The sequence below is a fragment of the Lasioglossum baleicum genome, chromosome 11 (genome assembly GCF_051020765.1).
Source record: "Lasioglossum baleicum chromosome 11, iyLasBale1, whole genome shotgun sequence".
Lineage (NCBI taxonomy): Eukaryota > Metazoa > Arthropoda > Insecta > Hymenoptera > Halictidae > Lasioglossum > Lasioglossum baleicum.
This window is the reverse complement of record NC_134939.1, coordinates 10,246,931-10,273,517: the sequence shown is the minus strand read 5'-3', so window position 1 is coordinate 10,273,517 and position 26,587 is coordinate 10,246,931. Positions and strand designations below refer to the sequence as shown.

The 26,587-nt window shown below is 43.6% G+C and overlaps 1 protein-coding gene across 5 annotated transcripts in view; it reads right to left on the bottom strand.

Moving 5' to 3' along the window:
• LOC143213272 (protein Wnt-7b) overlaps positions 1-26,587 on the bottom strand; it is a 93,409-nt gene that overhangs the window by 20,336 nt on the left and 46,486 nt on the right. For all 5 annotated transcript variants that reach the window (XM_076432965.1, XM_076432964.1, XM_076432963.1 and 2 more), the window contains exon 2: positions 17,898-18,118. In XM_076432965.1, coding sequence (XP_076289080.1) covers positions 17,898-18,118 — 221 coding nt within the window. The remainder of the gene's footprint in view (positions 1-17,897; positions 18,119-26,587) is intronic.

The window sequence follows — 26,587 nt, the reverse complement described above, 5'->3', positions numbered from 1 at the left end:
AAGTAATTTCTATTTCTCATGGGAAAATCAAAGCCAAAATGTTCTACCATTTAGAATAAGTTTTATGAAATTCTCTTCTATGATCTCTTGCGATTTTTCAGGTAAATTATACATCCCATACTCGTAGAATTTCTGTCTTTCATTAGCAAAAAATTCATTTATATGACTTTTGAAAAATGTTTAAAGAAGCGAAAAAAATGGTAACCCGATGGTACATCCTCTCCTTGAACAGCACACGATCTTTTCTGTCGTGCACTGAATTTTTACCCTTGCGGTATGAAAAATGCACAAGGTGGAAATGCGTACTTAAATTTTGCATATTTGATGCGATGACAAAAAATGCTTGAAAAATTAGAATGCATTACAAGCTGTCACGATATACCACGACTTTGCGATTTAAAATAATAATAATCATTACACGAAATACGAAATTACTTTCCGAACGGCCTAATACATTAACAAAAAGTAAATGGGTAATTCTGTGCTTACAATAGACAAGGGATCTTATTCAAAATAAACATTTTCTACCTGAACTGCTACAAACTGGAGTGAAATGGACATTTATTTTCTTTCTTAACAGTACTTTCAAATTCTCTTAATGGTTTTATCGTTTTAGATGACGCCTACCCATTTGTGTGTCATAAATGCATAAAATCCGCTGTCTATTTATATTGTAGAGCACCATACAAATAAGTTCCCAAACAACATTATAATCCTAACCGTAATCCGTCCCTCACTTCACGATTGACACAAAGGACGGATGAGGGTTGAAAATCATTATTACTTTCGAATCGTCAATGTATTTTTAATTTCTTTGTGATTGTACATATGCTTAAATGGACTGGATCTTCCGGATTTTCTCGGGAATTCATTAGGGATTTCGGTAATGGTTCAGCTGCCGAATATGGAAAGGTGTCAATTCCAGAAGAAAGTTACCGAGTCACGCTATTATCAACGTGTCAGTGAAACGCCGCAAATTAATTGTCTGCGACTCCCCGCACAAAGTCAGCGTCGAAATTGCACCGCGCTGGGAAGCATAAATCATATTGACGTCTGTCGATTACACGGAATATTAAATTTCATCGAGAATATCGAGTACGATCTAAGAAAAGGTACTATCCAACAAACATATAGGATTACGGGACCGGTTTGCGGTAGAGAACATTATCAAATGGTGCGCGAATAATTGGAAAGTTTGATGTTGCGAATAATATATCGTGCTCCCATTTTCATTCGCCTTACTGTCTTACATACTCATTGTTCTGCATAAAAATGACCACACTGAAACGAGTCGGATCCAATTATCTTCAAATTAAACCGAAAGACTACAACAACAACAACAAATACTATTTGAGACAGCATATAAATAACTTGATCGTTCCCCCACACGATTTTATATTTTCTCCACGGTTGCAATTTGTATGCGTATTGTATTATTCACACGATGAAGAGAGAGAACAGAAAAGGGATCATTAGACGATTATGCTAATAGGAATCTCGTTCTCCAATTAGCTTCAGACTATCTCCTCGACTACTCCCTACGAAGGATGTTCTTTTTTCAGTTCAATCGGAGGAACGTAGAATTAATGCATGAATGTTGACCACAAAGGCTTCATTAGCTTGTCTTGTTCTTTGTTAGACGAAAGAGCCGTGGCCAGCACGATGCTAGCCTATCTGCAACTTCGAAATTTATCCTCGAAGAATGCCACGGTGATTGAATGGACACTGGAAATAGAATCTGTGGTCTTCTATGATCACTAGACCATGAATTTTGTTGCGTTTATCAAAAAAATGAGTGGGCGTTTATAGCAGCAGAAAGATTAAAAGATGTCATGAATATTAATGTATTATTTCGAACTCATTAAAACTGCTATAACAAGAATAACGTTTCTATTTGCCTCTCTCCTCTTACAATCGATACAGAAAATCGCTCTATTCGGCTTAAAAAGCTAAATTTATTCCGATAAATGAATACCGACCACAGAAAGGAAGAATTTTATTTTGGTTTAGAAGAAATGAATATCGTAAATATACATATATTTAAATAATTAAATGCCAGAACATGGATCGTGTGACCAAAATTGGAAAGAATTTCGCCAGTACGAACTGCATCACTGCTGGCTTTCAATTAGAATTTCATCTGCGTTCTCACGTCGGAAAGGGGTCCACGATTTTGCGAGGTAGCCAATTCGCATCGCAAGCGTCCGGGGCACGGACGCATAATTGAGTTTCGTTACGAGCCACTTCTGGAGCGATAATCGAGCGAACTTTTTGCCAAGATGGCCGTAGAAGGAAGCCACGATTCCACGTTGAGAACGGCACGCCCAACGGTGATGCGTTTTCGCGTTAATGACTAGAAGCTGACCGCTCGCTCGCTCGCTCGCGTGCAGACGAGTCAGAATCCATTTTAAATTCGGTACACCGGTGTGAGTCAGCCTCTCGAAGAAGTGGCTAGTGATTAGCGACAGGTCAGACTTCTTCTTGCAACGGTTATCCTATGGAAAACGTCGTTGTGGATCATGACGGAGTAATAATACAGGATGGTCCAGAAATGCTGTACTTCCTTGGAAGGGGTGATTCCCGAGGTCATTGGAAATAACTTTTTCCTTTGCGAAAATGTTTTCCGCGGCATGGTTAAGAAGTTATTAAGGAAAAACGCCGGCCAATGCCAATGACACTTTGTGCTGTGACTGGTCCGTGTTTTTCGTTGGTAACTCGTCGACGAAGCCGCGGAGAACATTTTCGCAAAGGGAAAAGCGACTTCGGATGAGCTCAGGAATTGCTACTTTCAAGGAAATACATTTTTGGGACGCCCTATTGGGATCATTTACAACTCCTAAATAGCCTACCGTAATTGGGCCGGGTCCCATGGAAATCACCAACACAAATTTTCCCGACTCGATTTTCACCGACAACATTTCACCGACAATAACTTTGGCCGACAACGCCTTTAACCGAAAAGGATTTTGGCCGACAACGAATTTGATCCACAACGACTTGAGACGACCACGGTATGATAATCCTGTATGATAATACATATAATACATATGATAATACTGGATGATAATATATACTGTGGTCGTCTCAAGTCGTCGTGAATCAAATTCGTTGTCGGTCAAATTCGTTGTGGATCAAATTCGTTTTCGGTTAAAGGCGTTGTCGGCCAAAGTTATTGTCGGTCAAATCTGGACTCGGTGAAATGTTGCGGGTGAAAACCGTGTCGGGGAAATTTGTGTCAGTGATTTCCAGAGTACCAAATTGGGCCTTCTAAAAGTTCCAAAATAGAAGGAGCGAGCTCGGAATTGCATTGATCAAAGAAAAGAATAGAGAGGGTCGTGACGTATTTTAATGGCGCGTTCCACGCGGCAAACAAAGCGACAAATAGGGTGCCGGCGGCCTCCCGATGGACAAGCGAACGGGACGACTTTTACGGTCGCGTGGCATTCTTCGGCAATCGGTCACCGCCCTCCCCATCGGCTCATTGAATAATCATTGTTCAATCATCATAAATGCCGAATGGCGATTGCCTCCGGGACCGTTCGGACCCGATGATCGGAGAGTGACTCTGCGGGCATGGTCGCTCATGGCCTGGCTCTGCGCTTGTAATTTATAGGGCGCATTTCAGTACCTGCTGTATAGCTTTCTGCTCTCCAAACTGGTTGCTTTAACTAGTTTTAAGCACGGTGTCATTGGACCAACACGGCAGATTGAAAAGTTAATTACTCGTCCGCGGGACAGTTATTGCTTCGTCCGAGAGTTACACATCCTAATGCGCCGTGGACACTCAATAAATAATGAACGTTGCGTCAGCGATTCTGACACCTGATGAGTCGGCTCGTGTGCTCCATTTATCTATGCTGTCCTTTACAGTGTCTTTCACGGCGTCTTTTTACTGTCCATTAAATTTTTTATTATGAATTTAATATTATTGGTGCATTATATATTTACAACCTATTACGATTACGAAGAGAAGAAATTAATTTTTATTTTGCACCTGAGTGCGCAGGATCCTTGTGCGTTCAAGTACTTCGGTGATTATAAAATCATATGGTTGATTTCGGCTGAGACTTTCGCTCAATTAAGATACGATTACGAAATTACACTATCTAATCATTGTAATGATTTTGTATTGTAATACTGTGTGTCGAAGAAATGTTGCGCCAAATCCATTAACAAGAAAGTGTCGGGGTTAATTCGCGATCGAAGAACGTAATAAAACATTGGCAAGTTCGATCGTGAAATTTGAAGGGGTTAATTAGCCGTCGCGTATTCTTCAGCACCATTTGTTCCCAGACGGGGTCGCAGAATCGGCGGGATTGAACGCTCGCAAAAAGGAGAAAGATGGCGGGCACGGAGCCCCGCACAATTAACACCGATCAAAGATCACGAATCCTCCGTGGGTTAACGAAAAACTCGTTCGTGAGTGGCTGACCGGGCCATAAATAATTTTATACGCTCCTAATGAGGACCACCAAAGCTCATAACGAATTCGCAATCAACAAGTACGGCCGAGCTTAACGAATTGCACGCGCCTCCGCCGCGGAGTTCTCTCGTTCTGGTTTCGATTTCGAGCCGGAAATCTCGCCGAGGAATATCTGATAAACAGAAACGGAGAGACCCGGTTCTATAGCGTACTTCACCGGGACAGGTTGAACTCGATCAGATACCGAGGACAATTAACCAATTACTATAATTAAGACACACGCCTCCACTTAGCATTTGTTCGATCCGAGGCTACGGTCGTTGAATTTGCATTCGAATCCACTTCACGGCCCTCGTTTTCGGCCGTTCCTTTTTCTGCGGGGCTTCGTCCCTTAACGATACGGGAGGTTGAATTGATTTTTCTCTTAACTGATCCGGCCACGTAACAACAAACACTCCGCTCGCTTTTATTCGTTTGTTAACATTCGCCTTTTCTCTGGACGATCCTCGAATTATTTCCTGCGGATTTCGACTTGTTGTACACCGAAGATGCGCTCGTCATTTTTATTCACCTTTGTTCTTGCTTTTTAACCTGGTACATTTTTAGAAATAATATTTTTATACATTGATTTTAGTCTTGCTTCATTCTACTAGAGTCCTTCTTATTCGTATAAGCGTCGCGTTTACCACGTCCGAAAAGAAAAAGTTCAGATCGGTATCAGCGTGAACGCCAACTACGGAGCCTCAGCATGTAATAAATCGCATAATTGGTCACAGATACGCCGCGGCAGGTCGAACAATGTATCTAATGCGCCTCATCGCCGCGGCAGGTGTGTCGTTCAGGCGATATTAAATAATATAGTCCGAAAGGGGTCTGCATAGAGCGCGTAATACGATTAACCGCATCACCGTAGGATCTCTTGTAGCCACGGTGTCGGATCGACGGGGGGTCGCCTAGCATTAGATCCCATGATCTATAGCCGGAGCTCGTTTACAACGTGACGTTATGTTGGCCTCTATGATTTACGACTTCTGGGATGCGTTTAACGGGCGACAGTGGATACATAGTAAACGTTCGAGCCTACTCGTGGTCGTCACAACACGGCGCACACGGTTCTCTGTCAGCATGCATGATGGAACATTCTCTAACAAAAGATAATTGTACTTTGAATGTACAGAATATTGCAGACAGCATTTTTAAGAAAATCAATTAGAAACGACATTCACTTAGAACATTTTTGTTCTTCATAAAGATATGTTCATTAGAATTGTAACTTGACGGTTTTACAAAAATATTCATCGAAGTTCGCAGTCAATAGCGTAAAGACCAATTAAAGATCCAGCTGAAGAATCGCAACAAGAACTGAAGCCAGTTAAAACGCATAGGTACAAGAAACAAATACACTCAACCAGAAATGGAGAACATTTCGAGTCGCCTTTAGCCAGCACGCGACCTTTGCTTCCACTGAACGATATGCATCTGACGATAGGTTCGCCCGTAATTTCTTTATCCCGCTACCTCTCGACGGTTCTCTTTCGTTCGTCGAATCGCAAAGCAGTTCAGCTGCGCTTACACCGTGGCCTTCACTATCGACAGCGCCGATTCCGCGATTGCTATATGTCAGAACGGCCGTTTAAACTCTTGTCCAGCGATCCACGGGATATCTTACCATCTAGCAACTCGCATAGTTGCATAGGTCATTCTGTGGAAACCGATCGACGGAACGGATCGACCTTTCCTAACGACTAGACTGGATTTCTGTGGCGTTCCCTAGAATTCTTTCCATGAAATGCGAAGGATCGGATCAACTTTCTTCATGGATGCTGACAAAATACCCATGCATGCAGCTAAACATGTCAGCATCACTAGGAACAGTATGTGATCTTAGAGTTTGCAAGTTTGCATACCTTAAAGCGCAGTTGCAAAAATCCTGAGCATGTTCCAAGTCCTTGATAGACCATAAAACAAAAACTACCAACAGTATCATCGCCTATTCAATCAGCATCCTCGTGGAAAACAGCATAGTGACAAAAAAGTAGTTGACCAAGCCTGCTCTAGATTGTGGATGGTTGTCGATGCGTGGTACGTGGTCCTAAAGTTTGCATACCCTAAAGCACAGATGCAAAAATCCTGAGCATGTTCCAAGTCCTTGATAGTCCAACAAAAATGACTACCAACAATATTGTCGCCCAACCAATCAGCATCCTCGTGGAAAACAGCATAGTGACAAAAAAGTAGTTGACTAATTGTAAGCCTGCTCTAGATTGTGGATGATTGTCGATGAGTGGCATGTGGTCCTAAAATTTGCATACCCTAAAGCGCAGATGCAAAAATCCTCAGCATGTTCCAGGTCCTTAACCGACCATCAAAAATGACTGTATCGTCGCCTAATCAATCAGCATCCTCGTTGAAAACAGCATAGTGACAAGAAAGTAGTTGATCAAGCCTGCTCTCGATCGTGGCACTTTCCTGAATCACACTTATCGGTCGGTCGATGAGTGGTTACATCTTAATAAGGAGGGCAGGGAACAAGCGGCGCGAATTCATCGCCTCGCCTCGGCCATTATTAATGGGCCTGGTCTTGTTAGCGATTTTCGCAGGGGCAGTTGGCTGCCACAGGGTAAAAGATACGCCAGCGATATATTAATTTATTAACTAGTTTATTTATACGGCTTAAAGAGGCCCTCTAACGCTGGGGCACGAGAGGCCCCTGGGGACTCGGCCGGGGCCGGGACCCCTACCATAACTCAATCTACGGATCTCCGAGTCCCCGTTGGCAGTTTTCTACGCTGAACTACTGCCGCCATATCGATCGTATCGCCGTGTGGTTGCACGCGCTAGCGAATCTCAGCAGGTTAGCCCATCGACGGGGCCCGATTGCCAACCGTAATGCCCATCCGGCGAGTTGTAAATGGAAATCTGTCTATGGGCCCCTGTCCCATGGTGACCATCCTTGGTTCTACGTCAGAGAGCTGGTGAAATCCTGCGGAACTGTGATGCCTCCTGTTGGTGAAATTTTATACTTGTCCGAGGCTTGTTTGTTGGTAGATAATGCTGATCAAGGGCTTGGCGAAATTCTAAGGGCTCCATGTCCGTCATTAGAGATCAAGGGCTGATCTAAAAATCCTGCGGTACTCTGATGCCTCCTGTTGATAAAATTTTATACTTGTTCGAGGCTTTTTTGTTTTAGATAATGCTGATCAAAGGGCTTGGCGAAATTCTAAGGGCTCCATGTCCGTCGTTACAGATCAAGGGCTGATCTAAAAATCCTGCGGTACTCTGATGCCTCCTGTTGGTAAAATTTTATACTTGTTCGAGGCTTTTTTGTTTTAGATAATGCTGATCAAGGGCTTGGCGAAATTCTAAGGGCTCCATGTCCGTCGTTACAGATCAAGGGCTGATCTAAAAATCCTGCGGTACTTGATGCCTCCTGTTGGTAAAATTTTATACTTGTTCGAGGCTTGTTTGTTGGTAGATAATGCTGATCAAGGACTTAGCGAAATTCTAAGGGCTCCATGTCCGTCATTAGAGATCAAGGGCTGATCTAAAAATCCTGCGGAACTCAGATGCCTCCTGTTCACAACATTTTATACTTGTTTGAGGCATGTTAGATTAATTTAAGGGCTTCATGTGTCTGTGATCAGGCTGATCAAGGGCTCCATGACCATCGTCAGAGGCTGGTCTAAAAATTCTACATCATTTCAAAATTACTTTTCGCCAATAAACGAACTAGTTTTCTGAATATTCTCCATTGGTCAACGCACTACGCAAAAGCAAACTTACACGCGTCTTGGCGGTCTTAATCAGAAGCTCGCGCATCCGGCGAAAGGACGATGTCTCGATCTTATAATTCGCAAATCCGCAAGTGGCAGGGGAACTGGGTTTCCTGTCTGGCTCGAAGAAGTTCAGGGATAATTGTATCGTTCCTCGCGCAGGACGATCCGTCTCTGTCGACTTTATCTCGCCGCTAATTTGTTCGATAGATTGGTCAAGGTGGAGCCAACGGTAGAAAACGCCGACACCGTGGTTTCACTAGGTAAATCCTTGATATCAGTGCTCTGAGCATTGCAACTAGTCTAGGTGATAGGCGACCCAGGTACCACCTTGGCGGGAACGTCTAAGCAGGAATTTATCGACGGTCCTGGTCCTCTCTTCTCTGGGACTGGTATTCGATGGTAAATTATGATCCGGTCTCTGTTTAGATAACCGCGAGGATGAATTTCGAACGGGTCTGATAACTGACCGTTCATAAATATAGCTGATGCTTTTATCCGATCGTCTTCTTGGCTGCTTTCGGGAATTTCGGATTAATTAGAGCGGTCCATGGAACTCGACGTGGCCCGGATGGGTCAATGATTAGGGATTAGTGAAGATTGTCCTGTGGATTGGTAATATATGGTCGGGATTCTCCTCTTACTGCGCTTGCCTGAGAAATGGGACTGTTTAACTTTGATTGCAGAAAGCAACATATCCATTTCGAGATCAATTTAGAATATTTTAAATAATAATAACGCAACACTTTTTGCCTATAATATACATAATAATACACCTCAAGTCCTAACCGATCTCGATCCCATCAGACCCAACCGGCTCGCTCCCTCAATAGCGGAAATTCTGCCTAATCTCGAGCATTGCCAGTGTTTTTCTTAATTAAAAGTTAATCTACAGATATCCGGCCTGTAATCGACAAGAGCTGGTCACTCGGTAGAGGAGTCTTACATCGACTCAACATCCGACCGTCGATGTTCGAAGAATCCTGACAGCGCTGAGGGTTGCTGCGTGCCGCTAGATGAGGATGGTTGATTATGAAAATTTCCGAGTTACAGTAATCAGCCGAAGTGCTTTGCGGATTAAATTACGCGCGAGTGGGGGATAGGAGAGGAGAGAGAACCGGTACAGATGGAAAAAGGGGCGAACGTATTTCCAGCCGGACGTTCCACTCCCGATGAAAACCTCAGGTCGATCATCGTTCCTCGTCCTGAATCGAAGCGAACAGGGATATTGGGACAGGAGAGCCGTAGAAGGGGGACAGGAAAAAATCGAGCACGACACAATCCCTCGGTTGTTATCGTCCGGACAGTTTTGACTCGCTTATATTCGCCCGGGTGACAACTCGCGCTCGAATCGATCAGATACCGATTCGCACACACGCACGTACACATTCGCATGTCCGACGAGCAACTCGACCGGTTCGAGGAAACTCCAACAACGAATATCAAGAGCCACACGCATAATGAGAGGAGCACGACCGATTTTTTCTTTCGGCCTTTTTTCGCCTTTTCTCGAAGGCTGCACCCTCGCTCGGCCACGGAGCGGACGCTCGCTCCACGAGATAGCATGCGAATGGAATTCCCGTGCCACGTGGACGCACCGAATTTATGCGATTCGCGGTCATTAGTCCAAAGCAGTATCCGAGTTTCGTTTCACAGCTTGAGACCTTTCTCGAGGACCCTTCTTTTTGCTGCGCGTCCTCGCGATCGTCAACCGAGCCTCTTTCCACTCTGTTTTCGCGCGGAGAACACGGCGCGGATGGGACTCGTTTCGACGATGTGTACTGGTGGTGGTATTAACTTAATTATGATTCGAGTGCACGCTAAATTTGGAACTTTCAACTTTTTGGAAGAAGAATTTTCATTTGCGTGCCACCACTTTGTGCATAATCAAGATTTTTCACTTCTTTCGGCTCGGACCATACGTTATTTATTTAACTCCTTGAAATTTATATAATTTATCGAATAATTTTCAATTATTCCCACTTTCTTAGGCATAAATGAAATTGGTAAGTAATTAAAATTTAAGTGCCACCACTTTGTGCATAATCAAGATTTTTCATTTCTTTTGGCTCGGACTCCATACGTTGTTTATGTATTCCAATTTTTTTTAGACATAAATGAAATTCGTAAGTAATTAAATTATACAAATGTTTAATTGCTGAAACAGTTTTTAAAAATTTATGTTCCAGATGTGCTTATCGACCACTGTGCGATGCGCGTCGATCCCCATACGCGTCGTCGAATAACTGGACTGGCCCACACTCGGTGTTCCGTCGAGGAACACCTACCTAAATACGTCTCTACCTGTGTCACCAGCGCGTTCGCCTCGTCTCTCATTAGGGCATGTACTGCGGGCCCGATATTGTGTGTTGAAACCGGCGGAATAGCGCGGCCGGGAAGGTTTACACGGTGATTCGGGCTTGATTTACCACGGTGGCCGAGCAACGACACGGTCACGATCCGGTTACGATTGCCTTCGAATGAGATCGCCGAGAGTCAGCCGAGCCAGCCTTCCATCGCGTTGCGTGGCATCGGTGCCCGTTCGAAGTGCATCCCGATGATATTTGAATGGGATTCGAAACTGAATCGTGAGGGAGATCCCGCGAGCGAAGATTGCCGGCGTAAATCAAGCTTCGGGTGCCGTCTTTGAGAGACGCAGACGTTAACCGCGACGACTTCATGACGATCGCCGTGTGACTTCGTGATAGGTTTCTATGCCTGGCGAATCGGCCACTCGAATCGAGCCTCAACCTACCCGCGAGATTTATGAGCCTCGTTTCGAGCCAGGCTTAACATTTATTGCCACTTCTCTTAGTTACCCTTCGGTGTACTCACTCGACGAACACCGAAAAAAGTTTCTGTGCTCTTCGATTACGGTAGAACCTCGATCGTTGCACGAAACGGGAACGAAAAACGTGCGAAAATCGAGGTTGCGTGATGTAAGAGGTGACCATATTGTGCCATTTTCCCCACTCTGTATTCTCCCACCACGAGTCCCAGAATTTCTATTTACTCATGGTGAAAGGTGCTCGTGTAATAAACGAGGTTCTACTGTACATCATTTTATTAAATCCATATACTGTGCAGTTTATTAACACTATACAGGGTGTCCCAAAACCCCTTCGCTGAGCTCGTTTGAAGCGACATTTTCTTTTGCAAAAATGTCCGTCGCGGCTTTGTTAAGAAGTTATTAATGAAAAACACGGACCAATCAAAGCGCGATCTAAACGCGTGTTGGGAAAGTCGTCACCGAGTGACCCAGTGTCACACATTTCGAAGCAGCAAGTGGATTTACGGCTGAATAAGTTAGTTTTTAATTCAATCAGTTTCTGCTCCTTCTCTTGTTCGTTGCGACGACGCGGCGTACCACCAACGCTAGGCTGCTGACACGGCAGCTCGACTTTGCCAACACGCGTCTAGGTCGCGCTCTGATTGGTCCATGTTTTTCGTTAATAACTCCTTAACAAATCCTTGGCGGACATTTTTGCAAAGGAATTGGAGTTTTTGGGACACCCTGTATACAAAACCTGATCAATAGACTGCGGATCTTTATGTAAAATAAAAATGTTTCGCATTGATTGTGAGCCGCAGGAATAACATAAAAGTTGATTTGTTCCGTTAAAAGCAATTGTATTACAACATTCTTGAATTTTTAAAATCTTTTACCGTTTTATATTTCGCCAAATCAATTTCTTCATAACTGCATAAAGAGCCGCAGTCTACTGATAAATCTTGAATACAACTTTATTAAATCATGAAATTGCATTCATTGAATCTTAAGGCTGTATACAATTCTGTTAAAGCCGCTCAATTTATTATATGTAGTGTTTAATAATTTTTCAATTCGAGGCGATTCGAGCTGTCTCGGTATCGAGTTAGCGGCGCTTAAGTAATCAAAAGCACGGCGGCCCACTCGCCGATCCGCGGTGAATACATTTTCATAAATTAGGATTCTTCACGCGAGCCGGGCGCCGATTTCGTGGAGCGTCGTGGGCGGAAGGCCCCTAATCGTCGAAACAAAACGACATAATTAAGAGATCCATTACCGGGGCCACTCTCTCTGTTCACGGAATATTATCTATTATTAATTCAATCGGCGGGGGCCGTACTCTTAATTACGGATCGGCCACAACTCTCTCTCTCTCTCTCTCTCTCTCTCTCTCTCTCTCTCTCTCTCTCTGTGCTCGGTCTCGACGGGTTCCAGAAGATCGACGAGCTCCGAGAGTATCTCTTACCGGGATTCAGGCAGAACGGTTCGTCCCATCCCCAACTGTGGGAAGGGTCGCACAAAAAGAACACTCTACTCTCTCTTCTCTCTGTCTCTCAAGAATTCTCTTGGCCAGCTCGGACTCTAATGATGCGTCGTTATTTTTATATTCCGCTCATATTTCTTTTTATTCCCGTTCGTTTTGACTACCTGCCTACTTACGTGCCCGCAGCGTATTTGGAAGTCGATTCCGCAGGATTTATCGACGCTGATCACTCTCTCTGGGGAGACCGATACTTGTTAGATTTGTCGTTAGTATTAAATATTCTAAGGAAAGTAGAAGAAAAGGAACTGTTAGTCTCTAACTCGATTTGGTCTCTTTCAGATTTTTCAGGGATTTGAAAAATGTTTTGTCGCCAGTTTTAAGGACTGAAAGCCACGTAAATTCGCGTTGTAGCTGAGATAGAAATGTATCTGTAAAAGTCAAGTCCTGTCGCTTGTACGATAAGGTCGCTATCTCAAGAAGCAAAAGTGGTGCAGTTTTAATACCATTTGGCCAAAGACCGTGTTCTGCATCAATCGGAGTGAAATCTCTCTTAAATTCGAGGCAGCCCGCGGACCCTCGAGCGACCTTTATTCGCAGGAAAGCAACGGCACCGACGATAACTCTCGATCGGCCAGAAAACACCGAATCCGCGAAGAGGAGCGTTAAATCGTTATCAACCGATAAGAATCGGAGCACGGACGTGGATGCACTTGTTTCTCGGTGCGATCGGGGGGGACTGGTTGAAAATCGCGGTATATCTCGAGCCCGAGTTTATCCCGACGATAATATCGGGATTATCGGCCCATAAATCCGCGTACATACGATCCGTGGCGGTGCTAATTTTATTTCACGCGTGACAAAGTAATCCGGACCGCACAACGGAATGGCGGAAAAATAAAAAAGAAAAACGAGCACTGGCAAGAACGAGAAATGGCTCGGGGGGCGACGAGGTGGAGTAAAGAGAGAAAGGGACGTTCTCTTGTCCGAAGGAACGTGTCCTCTCCCCTCGGATAACGTCAAACGAGGACGTAGCCGACTTAATGCGGCTCCTTATCAATTTCTGCTGAACCCAATGGAAACCATTCCTCCGCCTTCCTGCCCTTTCGAATGCTCGAACGATCTTCCTCTCCGCCTCCTCCACTTCTTTTTATTCTAGATCCTGCACAAACGGGATTGTATCGGACCCAAAATATTTAGATCCGTAAATTAATGCCTTTCGACTCTCCCGTTTGTAATAGCTGGTTTACATTCAGAATATTTTTTCATTTCCATTCGGTTTTAATGACATCGCGTTTCCGCACGTTAGTGTGCTGCGAATTTATAACAGCCAAGATCGAGAGCAGGTTGACTTTTCTGTTTAAATCCTATTTCGATCTTCAGAAAATTATCTGTGAAAGTCACCGAAAAATATTCGATAGAACTGTATATTATAATATTTAAAGATTGAATTGCATATATAACTTTTGGTAGACTAAAAATATTAAGAGAGAGGAGCAACGCATAATCCGCTAACCATAATCTGGCTTGTAAAGCATACTCCGCAGAATATCGCGATTAGGCGACGTTTGCGGGAGACATGAATGCTGTTAGGTTCAAGCTTGCCCCGTGTCTTTGGCGAAACGTGTTAATCGCGCGTTTAATTCGAGAGCACGCACTCCTACGTGTACGGATTATATCGAGTACATAATGTGAGCGTTTTAAGAGCCGGGAAATATCTGAAGCGTATATTGCCGCACTTAGCTTCAACATGTTGAGCGGCCCCGTTAATTTCACTAATTAAGTTAGCAACCGGGCGCCCCACTCCGCCGCACCGGCGTTATTTATCTTTTTTCCTGCGCATTAATTTCTGGCCTTCTTATTTCTCGTACGACTTCCTCCCTGGCAGCCAGCTATTTTCGTTTTGCCTCGTTTATCGGCAAGCCTTTAAACGTTCCCTCCTTCTCCGCCGACGTTTTGCTCCTCCGTCGACTTCGCTCGTTCCACCTCTTTCCGCGCTCGTCTCTCTCTTCCGGTTTTTTATTTTTGAAAATCCCACAACGCCCCGCGTTTGTATCTTATCGAGCCTCCTCGATTTTACGAGATACCGGCGCTGCGGGCTTTAATAAACGCTCGCCAACCGATGTCATTGTACAGAGCGGAATTCATAACTCGTCGGACGCAAACGAGAACCTCCCCTTGCTTCCACCGGCGTTCGAGGATCCGTTTTCACCCCGAGTAGGGGCCATTTTGACCCGGAGCTACAAACAGGATCTTTGTAAAATCTTTGTATATCTTTAATTATCTATTTTATTCGAAAGTAACATTTTACGGGAAGAAAGTACGATTTTTAAAGCGTTCATTTATCCCGGCGAATGAATAATACTTCCTGCTCGAGTTTCCCTTGCAATGTCATAATTGCAGTACGCAGTCCAAACGGAGCACTTTTTCTCCCGCCGCAAGAAATGAACAGAATTTAATCCGGCGATATTTAATAAAGATCCGGAACCGATAAGGCGTTATTCAAAGGACACGATAAAAATGATTTCCATCACGCAATCTTTCAGACAGAGCAGGATCGTTTCAGGATCGTTTCGCCCCGCGATCATGCTTCGCGTTCCGGGTCGCACGCCACGCAAACAAACCACCGGCGATTTTTTGCGCATTGTAAATCACGAACGGCTCGGATTCTGCATTCTCGATTTTTCCCACGTTGAAGTTTAATCCCCCGTGTTAATCATGAGAAATCGCGGTGCGTGCCTCCTACCCGTTTCGCATAACGCGTTTCCCTCCCTTTCCTCTATACTCGGCCACGGTGACCGCGCTTATGGTTTTTAATGCCGAGATGACAAATACGCCGTCTTTAGCGATATTTATGCGAGCGGATCACGTCAGCTTCCGCTGACTGGACTCCGCGGATTATCTTGTCCACGAGAATTATTGCTTTCGCCGTTTGTCGCTACGTAACCTGCCGTAACTATCCTCTCGCGTAATATTAAGTTACTTCCAAAGCTTCGAAATTAAGAGGAGAAGAGAAAGGGGCGGGGAGGACGAGAGAACAGGAACCTCGCACTTTGTCCGAATAAAATATGATTCCTCTTTCTCGGCAGCGTGAGCTTTCGTATCGTTCATTCTACTTTGCTCGGGGATAAAGAACAGTTTAACCCTTTCGTGGCGAACCAACTGTGTGGACGAGTTTGAAGCTTTAACATCGAGAATTCTCTTGCGGAAATTTTTATTCCGAGCATGTGAATTGTTGAGGGATTAAATGTCGTTGAGATCTGAACACCTAATCTCGTACCAGTATTGTGTTAGTTAAGGTGGAGTGGGGTAAGTCTGTTAATTGGTTATTTTATTATAATATGAACGAAATTTCTCTAGCTTGTATTTATTAATGTAGTATAAGTTAGTATGAACTATTCTACGTACATGTCGCCCAAGAATAAAGGTGTTTTCCTCGATTAAATCAACCAATGCCAAACAGTCACGCGCGAGGTACACGTAAAAATTTGAAGTTACCCAGGACGTGCAACAGTTTACAAGTTATTAATATATTTTGTGTTGTTATCTTAGGTAAGTGCAACAAATATTGATGTAGGTTTACATCAAATAAACCGTTTTTATTGTATTTCTTTTAATTTATTGAGAAAAACACTGAGATGATCTTGCCCCGTAAATATTACTACACGGGGTAAGTCCGTACTATCACGGTGGGGTAAGTCCGTACTGTATGGGTAACTATAAAACTAAACAATATATTTAATGCAATAAAAAGCATTTTGTAGCAGGCTTGATAATAATTCTTTTCTTGCCCCGTAGCACTTGAAACAAGGTTCGAAAGCATTTTTAACTCTCAGAGACGGACTTGCCCCATTTTCGGGACAAGTGCGTCCTAGTTGACCCTATGTACAATATCCTATTAAACTGATAATTTTCAAGCAAAATTAGAATCCTACATAATACTAATTCATCAGTAATAACTGTGGCAAGAGTTTGATACCAAGAACGTTGAGTTTTTACATTCCAGACTGAAAATACATCAGTTGAATGTCCAACTTTGCAAAAACTAGGGCGCACTTACCCCACTTCACCTTATCATTTCTTCATGTTTCCTTAAAAAATGTCTGCAAGTTGATCTTGGAGATTGTACAAGTTACTTCTAAAAAATTATAAGTGCAACATTTTTCAGTTTTTACACAACAGTTGCATTTAATGTTAAAACGTCTCAAATTGGCTCAGACTGGACACAGCCTGTTCCGACGTTATAACTCTTATTGTGTACCGAATGGAATGTAAGATAGGACGGCCAATTAAGAGACTCGAAACAGATCACTCTCCATCCAACAATCTCGTTGCCATAACTCTGAACTGCCACCCCCCGGGAATTGTCTGTTCGTCCGAGCGTTCCGTCACCCTTATCTCGCATTCGTCGCGCGTAAAAAAGCAACAATGGGCCTGTCGAGATGATAAAAACACGAACGACGAAATCACGTTAAAGCTCCAAATTAGGGAAGGGCCGGGAAGGTAATGGGATTCCGGGAGATGGCCGGGTTCCCCGAAGTAGGCGTTTTTTCGCCGGAATCGCGGACATTTTTACGAGGATTAGAGGACAGAGGATACACACGGTGACGCGGTAGCGGCTTTTATCTTGGTGGAAATCGACGGGCCAGCTACGTGGTAGCTGCTTCCTACACCCACAAGCGTGCACACGCGTGTACACGTTAGAGAAGCGGGTCCGGTTTCTCGTGTTACCGTTTCGTGATGCTGCCGGCTGCCCGCCAGCCGCATAATACGCGTATAACTTATGCTTGGCCCTCAGAGGGGACGCGTCGCAACCTTGTGTAGGTGCTGTCTCTTTCTGCGCTGACGTTCTCGCGAAAAGAATCACCGAAAAACAGCGCTACTGCCCTCAATCTCAACGAATTTCAGACGTTTCACGAAAGAAGAATATCTTAAGAAGAAATCGTTGTTGAAAGTTGGGGATAAGGAGTAGCTGCAATTTGAAACAATTTCGAAGAAATTCGTATTTGGCTCCTGCGATTCACAATTAACAAAGAAAATTTTTATTCTCTATTAAAATATCTCGTCGAAATCCTCGGGCCGTGTCCCCAATCCTTTCCCATAATCGCCGCCATCGGTTTTACTCTCGGTTTCCACTAACCCACAGTTGTTCTACTCGGATCCTCGATTTACCCGAGCAAATCCTCAGCCCTAATTTATACAGGATGCCTTATGCATATCCAGCGTTTACACGCGACATCGTTCAGCGTGCACTGTCGCGCGCTCGAAATACCGGAGCGGCTTGAATCCATTACCGCGTACATGCCGCGCCGCGCCGACCAGCCTTTTACAGACGCAGAATGCTTCGTTCTGGTTCGCCCCGGTAGTATATGTATGTATACGGGGCACTGTTAAACGCCGGGAGCATAATAAATAGCGGGGCCAGGCCCCGGGTGACAGGACAATCCTTACCTACTACGACCACGTGGCCGAAGACCTGATCGTTCGCCACGTGGGAACAGTTCCACCGATGATGCCTGAACTGATGTCGGCACTCGCGGAGACCAAGCTCCGCGCCCTCGCCCACTGCGGGCATCGCGTGCGGCGCTTTTCTGCACTGCTCTCGCTGACTTTTTGCAAGGCCGGGGATACGGCCGCAGACTGCAGCGCCGACCACCACCGCTCCAACCACCCTGGAACAGAAAGAAAATTTTCTATTTAGGATAGAACTGTTGAGAGGCCTTGTAAGCTGATCAACCCTGGCCGCAGCCATTGGGCCGTTGACTTGTCTACAGACGATACAGACATTATACTATAAGTAGAAGCAGACAGTAACAGTCAGACAAAGCGTTCCTGAAACTGTCTTGAGTTTCCATCGCGATTTCATGCTTCCAATTACTGATTGAAGAACTTAATCAAACGAAAATAGACAAGGTAACCTTTTAAGTAGAAATAGACAGTAATAGTGATTTCATTTTTGATATTACTGACTGTAGAATTTCTGACAACGCAATGCAATATTTATCTATATAGTAGTACGAATATTTATTTACTATTTATCTACTATAATTATAATCCTTATGATTAATTGACATTTTCAATACCTGAATAATTAATCAAACTTTCCATGCGCGCCTTCAAATCCAAGCAAGATATGTAGGCACGAAATTAATTCCGGTATAACGAAGTTTTTTCAACGAAACTCGATATATCACGATACCCTGGATATTTATCCCCTTATCCGCCCGGTCCCAAAACGTTAAATCAATTTCGTATAAATTACCGACCGCCGCCGTGGATTTCGAATGGAATCACGTTAACGGAATATCGTTTAGCGTTCCGGTCAGCATTGAGAGATCCAGAAACGAACGACCGGTAGTGGGCCCACCTGATCGTACGACGAATTAAATCTCGATAAATTCGAACGTGTGAAAGTACGAAACGAGCGTGTCGACGAGAGGAGTCAGCGCGGCCGGCTCTCGTTCATTAGCATTTTAAGTTGCTTCGTTTCGTTGTCGTCGTATTAATTCGATTTCGTCGTGTATGTTATACTTGGCCGTATACGCGACGTTGTGTTCGCGGGTAAGAAATTAACGATTCCCCCGATCCTTTTCTTCCTCGCAGGATCCTCGAGATTCCGTTTTCGTCTTATTCTCGCGGTGACGTTCCGTTGCGGACGAGCCGCGGAAACTTGCAGATTCCGCCGGCATTCTTCGGCAATTACTGTCCGGTATGATTCATCGTGTTGCTCGAGGAAGACTTCTTGAAAAATGTGAAAGCCCGTGGTTTTTGATGCAACGATTCGATGGCATGCCGGCACTCTACGCTTTCGCGGCCGATGATATACAACGCCGCGGCAAAAGTTCTTCAGGATCGCCGCTGATGCAATTTCTTTGATGGGGAAACGGTCTCCTATGGCTGTACTGTTTTGTACTGTGCACGATTTTGTTCCGAACGAGCTTCGAGCTAAATACAATCCTAAATTCTTCTTACTGATGGCGGAGACACGAGGCAATCATTATCGCCTCTCATGCAATTTCTTTGATAAAGGAACGTTCTCCTTTGACTATATTTCATTTACGATCAACACACGATTTTATTATGCACAAACTTCAAGCAAGACACTATTTTCTGTCATTCACTTTATCTTATTGATGGTGAAGACAAAATTTTCCACCACGAAATAAAGAACAACGAATAATATTTTTTGGTCTGCAAGTAGTACACTCGTCACTGCATCCACGTAAATAAACATTCATCAGCTTCTCGATGTTCTTTCCAGTTTTCCCAAATGTGGAGCGCACAAGTTCAAATTTTGGTGGGCAAGTTGTATAACGAGATCAATTTGGAGATTATTTCCTTGGAATTTACTTGGCCCGGTGTAAACCCGTTTCCTCCAGGGCCTACAGCCACGGTTTATATGTGGGGTGGCCGATCCGTTCACGGATGAAATTAATCTAATCTAATTTAACCGATCGTCGGCCCGACGTGTTTCACTTTGTATTATATAATCCGACGCTCAAACCAACGACGCTTGTCCCCGTATTAAAAGTTTTCTGGCCCATCCGTCATCCCGATCCTTATTTCGACATCTTCACGAGCAACCTGCGAGACGCGATCACGGCATACTAAAAACGATTACCTGCCGACAAGTTGAAACGTGATACTCTCAGCCTCCTACTGGCCCATTGCGTAATTTACATCCCATAAGTCAACCTCTTCTGTGGAGGTAACAGCGATTCCAGAAACCGTGGACACACGCACACACCACTTCCACTTAATTCCCCCCATCCGGCCTCTCCACGAAATATCCTTTTTATCGCGCTCGCACAAACGCCGGTTTCGTGTTAACAAACGAGAACGATTAAAACGGGGATTCTCGTTTTATTGATTCTCAAAATTAGCATCCGAGGTGATCTGATTCCTGACACAATAAGAATTATTTTTTACATTTATATATATATTTGAATATCATTTTACATTTATTTTTTGTACAGTTACAATTAATCGTGAATGTTCAGAGCAAACCATTGACTTCAACCCCTTGCCTTAGAATTTCTTTCGTGGTGAACGTAACAAGAATTATTTTATCACCAATAATGTTCTATATGTTCTATAATTTTATATTTATTGTACAGTTACAATTAATCTTGAATGTTCAGAGCAAACCATTGACTTCAACCCCTTGCCTTAGAATTTCTTTCGTGAACGTAATAAGAATTATTTTATCACCAATAATGTTCTATATGTTCTATAATTTTATATTTATTGTACAGTTACAATTAATCTTGAATGTCCAGAGCAAACCATTGACTTTAACCCCTTGCCTTAGAATTTCTTTCGTGGTGAACGTAATAAGAATTATTTCATCACCAATATTGTTCTATATGAAAAAGGAAATTTATATTTATTGTACAGCTACAATTACTCCAACACATTAAAAAAAAATGATAGTATTTCGATTTAAAAGAAACGAGTATATAACATAAATATTTAGTAGATCCTGTTCGAGATCCTCATAAGTCAGACTTGCCATAAGAAGCCAAGGGCTAACCGATAACGCTGTACCTTCGAACCTCGGACATATCAGTACGTAACAACCTAATACAAATAACCCAAGCACCCTCGGATCTGAGAAACCAGGCCATTATCATCCTCGATGGTATCACGGCCGGCTAACCGGTCGGAAGAAGCCGCCGAATTTAAACACGCCCGTGGCGGTAACTCATCGATCGAAGAGGGAGGGGCTTTCGATCGGTTGGCCTGCGAGATCGTAAATAAACTCGGGACGTTACCGGTTGTCATCCTTCTGGATCGTGGGTCCAAATAACGCGTGCAGGCATTAAACTCATCCAGGGGGTGGTTCGCCGAATGATATAGAAGCTCGCTGAGGGGGGAGGAATCCGGGGAATACGAAATTGAGAGCTGAAGAGAGAGAGAGGGAGAGCCTGGACAAGGGTAGGAGAGAGGGGCATTGGGCGGGTTGAATTTCTGAGAAGCATGAAATTGCGACGATTACGCCGCGTCCCCGGGGCGAGAGTTATTTGCATTGGAATGCATCGCGCGGCGCGGTGGCCGAAACTCACCACGTGGGACGATCTACAAGGTGTCCTGATGAACGTGAGAAGCTGCCAGGACGAGGCGCCGCGTGCCGTGCGAAAACGAGCCGAGCGAAATCGCCCGGAGGGCCAATCCCCGAGCGTCGCCTCGCCCTCTTCCTCTTCATTCGCGAAACAGGCGAACGAGGAAGACGTTGACGCGCGATACACGCCAACAGAAACAGCCCCTCGAGTTCCGTCAGTTTCGATCCCGCACACCGGCGAAGACATAATCGCCGCCGCGCGTCCAGGTGAAGACGTTCCACGTTGGTCCTCGCCGCAGAGGATGTCTTTAGACGTCGGGTACCGTTGCGGGATCCATGTCAGCTGGAGGACATCGTCTGCTACTCTGTCATTACGGCTCCGAGGCCATTCCGTTCGATTATGGGGCACTTTCAACCCTTTTAAGGCTGACACAACGATGTGTCGTCGTTAACTAGTCATTCTTCTCTGCTAATTTTGACGGATTTCTGATAACGTTCGAATCTTATCTTAGTTTAACACTAAACCTACCAACATCGATCAAAATGACTGGTTCCAGGTTTTTTATTTTACAATTAGAAAAGTAATAAAACTGAAGAGCCACACAAAGTCTAAATAAAATCAATCTTGTCATTTTTACAAGTGAACATGTACCAGTTACTTTTGAGGTTCGGTAGGTTTAGTGTTAATCCTTAGCACTCAAAACTTAGCACTAAAAATTGCTGTAACTAATCGTTGGTATCTAATCAGTCAATATCCATGAAATGAAAAAAGTGATATGCACTGGAATTGTTTTGGATTGGAGGAAACGTTTAATTTTCAAGTTAAAGTAGCTCCGACTGCAAAGGGCTGATATATTATAATTAGCTTGTGGATCTTTATGCAAAATTTTAATGTTTAAAGGAAAAGTTCGGGGAGACATCTTGAAGATTTGATGAATGCAGAAATTCTAGTTGAGATAAACTTCTGGGATGTAATTGGATCGAAGTTTATGAAGATGCGAAAGCGCGAAAAGCTGCTGGCGCGGCGCGGTGTTCGTGCGCGTAGTTAATTGCACGTCCATTACGTCACTCGTTATCCTTAATTAGAGACGCTTAGCGCTATGGCTCCCTTCTGGCCTCTCTTAAACGCGCGAGTCGAGCTGGTATTAATTATTCATTTGTTTTACTTGCGGCCAAAGTAATTACAGTCTGGTTGAACGTTATTACTTCGTGCAGCGTGAACGCTCTTACACTTCCATGCTGGAGTCGTGTCAAACGTAATATACGGACTTCAAATTCCTGAAATAATGAGAAATGACTGGCAATGGGAAGCATTCGACCAGAGAAGAAATATTCACTTAATTTTTTGAACCGTTCTATAAATATTGTAAAGTCACGTTAAGTGTTTAGCACGACAATATTATTTCCATTCAAACAGTATCTTAAATGGTGTTCTAGTGAATCGAGCATCGTTTTGTTACATGCATGGTCCGTTTGTAAACATTGATAATTCCATCCAGTAGTTGAACAATAATTTATTTTGCGCAAGATAAGAATAAGATGAGCACTGGATTAATGCGAATAGCGGGTCGCAGTGCTCACCATTCTTTGGTCTAGTAGGAGGTGGATCGGGTCTCAATTTTGAGTCTTGGACTGTTAGGTTTTTTTAGTGGCTATGGACCCGGAACATTCGAGAGTACCGAGTCGAGCCCCAACACTTTCCCCGACCGTCATCTTTAGTGGGGATGTTAGTGCATAAATTGCATTTTTTCCTAACAGTCCTTAAACTTAGAAAAAGGGCTTTACGAAGGTGCGTTGAAAATCGAACTATGATTTTACAGTATCCGGTTTCCACTCGCAGGAGCAGGATTCCGCGTTTGCAGATGCAGTCTGTGACACAGATTTTGCATCTCGCGCCGGCCGAGTTCTCTTTTCAAGAATCTCGCGGCGGCGCGCGGCACTTAGTATGCCGATCAGGCGACCGAGAGAACAACGGGCTCGTGTGCATCTACTCTCAGCAGCAATACGTACGTGGCCATTAGCGTGTAATGTATAACATTATGCCCTTCTCATACGGAGGCTAATGGCGAGCTATTTTCAACGGGCCACTTTGGCACCGTAGGCCACCGTTCCTCAAAATTGCCGTTGCCACGATTTCTTCCGTAACCCCATCATTTTGTCGACAGTTTTTTATCTCTCAATTCGCCGGGGCTTACATAAAGTCGAAAGTTCCGAGCAACAGCTCGTAGCAATGTTCACTAATTTTGTGCTTATTATTTATCTACGTATTAAAATTTATGTTTCCACGCTTATTAGAAGACTTGCGATTTAACATAAAATCGTTTTATTCAGTAGAAGAAGAATTACCATTTATTTTACCGAACGCCGCACATTTGTTCTTATTTCTTCCACTATGGAAAATTGTTCTACGAATACCTGGCAGATGGAGAAATACGTACGAAGAATGCAAGTCGATGTGAGGAAACGTTTGATCACAGGGAAATCGATCCGTATCGATCGCAGGAATGTAGAGCGGGGGAGAATTGGCGAATAGAAAAATTCGATAAATCAAGGGGAATTATGGGGCTGCCAGCAGCGTTATTTTACATAATACCCTCCTCATAGGCTACTGTTAAAATACCTTCGCGGCACCGAATACTAAGCGCGCACAAATCAACGCACCTTCTCGCGATCATTATTCGATTTTCCCGATTCCGCTCGCCGACAGAGTTACCTCGTGGCATTATCTATTCCGCAGATACTTTATTTGGAGCGGATGAATACCGACAGTCTTGCCATAACGATTATTATCTGCGTGCATAATGTATCTGACTGAAATCCTTATTTTGCACGTAGTCGGATACACGAGAGTGAGACTCGGATGAGACTCTTGAAAGTAATATATTGATATTTTAGGAATTTATACATTTTCTATCGAGTTTTGTTGAAGAATGTTGATTTGCAAATTTTCTTACGATTACGAACGGAGGACTGAAAGTGTGACAAACGTTGTATAACATGCCAGCTACTAAATATCAAGCATTAACGGACCCACGACAGTATCGCACATCACTTCAGGGATTTACGTCGTCCGAAACGAATTTGCTCCGCGCTGATGAAGATGGCTGCCACATTATCCGAAAATGTCTTTCATCCTCGAACCCTCGTTCCATCCAGACAGCCGTATAATTGAATAATAGATTCGACACGGAGCCTGAGTTAAATCGCTCTGACTTCATAATCTCTCCGATCTAGTTCGATTTCTTACCGGCTCGGGTTTCATTCAATTTCAAATGGATACTTCGCGAACGGAACGAGTTCTATGGCGAATTAATTCGACTAAAGTCGGACGGACTTTAATCGGCTGCTTAAGTCGATCGATAATTCTTTGTCCGTGCCATTAGAATTGATTTCCGAGTTCCAGCATGGTCGGCAAAAACCCGACGGAGTTGCTCGTCGTGCAGGGACTACCGTATAATTTCGTTGAAAAAATGCTCCCCTGTAGATCATTCCGATCCTCTAACGAGTACCAGTTAGCGGGCACTAGCGTCCATAGATCAACCGAACGACCAAACGAAGAGAAAGAAACGAAGAAATCGCGGTTTCCAATGGAACCGGACAAATACGCGGCGAATGCGCTTGCTTAAACAGTTCATTAAGCAACGACCAACAAAAACAGCAATCCCATGTGCAACTACAAATTTGTAGAAAATGGTCCGCGTCAGACTTTCTAGTACTCCGTGTTCTAAATCATTGCACGTAAATCGTTCTAAACAGACTCGGGGTCTTTATGCAGAATAATAATGTTTTGCAGCGGATGCATGAAGCTGGAAGCAAATGCAAAAAAATTCTCTGCTTCTGTAATCAATTAAATTCTGAATTCTGAACTTCTTTTAATATTTCTATCATTTTAAATTACACTCATCCAGGAGATGCGTGGATATTTATTTCCTTTCTTAACAGAAAAGTACAACAGTGTTTATTATAACTTCATTCCTTTGTGTCCTATGTATTTACTCGAGTTTATTATACAGGGTGAACATTATAAAGCGTTACAGACGAATATCTCCAAAAATATTGATTAAAATGTTTGAGATGAAAGTTGTTCAGAGTACCGAGGGGGACATCATGTGTTTGCATTTTTATTTTTCCCAATGGACACTCCAAGGTTAGTAGAAGGTCACCTTGATTTTTTAATTTAATTTAAATGGAAACACCTACCTTCTGTATCATGAATGGATAGACTATCGAATTCTGAGTAAAAATGTATTAACCTCCAGGTTTAGGACATATGAAGGTCAACACTTTTATACTCAGAATTTAACACTCTATGGATCTATGGTATAAAAAATAGGACATTCCATTTAAAAAAAGAAAGTTGACCTTCACCTCACCTTGGAGTGTCTACCGGTAAAAATGAAAACCCCACCGCACGATGTCACCCTCGGTGATTGAACAACTTACATCTGAAACATCTTTGCGTATAATCAATATTTTTGGAGATATTCGTCTGTAACGCTTTATAATGTTCAACCTGTATAATATCCACAGAATAGTTAGGAGAATGTATAAAATGTGTAATTTAATTTAGCATAGTGTGTTTCTGGAACTTGAGCAAAGATCTGATTTTTACAATGCAAATGCGCTTTCCTTCAGAAAAAGATTAACAAATGTTCATAAGAACTCCAGAGATAATCCCGTAGAAAGTTCTTGCTCAGGAGAATCGTGGATTGCAGTAATTCTCGCAAGCATGGATAATCTTAATAAGACTGTACAGCGAATTACGTTCCACCCCAGAGCTCTTCTGTTCACACCAGCCTACCATTTACCCCATTTACGCGTTTAACTTTGCTTTACGGGGGCCCATTGGATTCGTTCAAATAAGGGAAGCAAATTTCAATGTGTATCATATATTAAGATCGACCGACGCGAGCTTTACGATCGCAAATTACAATGAGTCACAGCGAAAGCGAACAGCTAATGGGGGTTTAACTCTCAATGTAATTACGATGTATCTGGGCGGGGGGAAGTAATCGTTGAGCACCGTGTATCGTAAACGCTGCTCGTGCACCTTCGAGGCACGATTCTCAAGGGTTTGTCC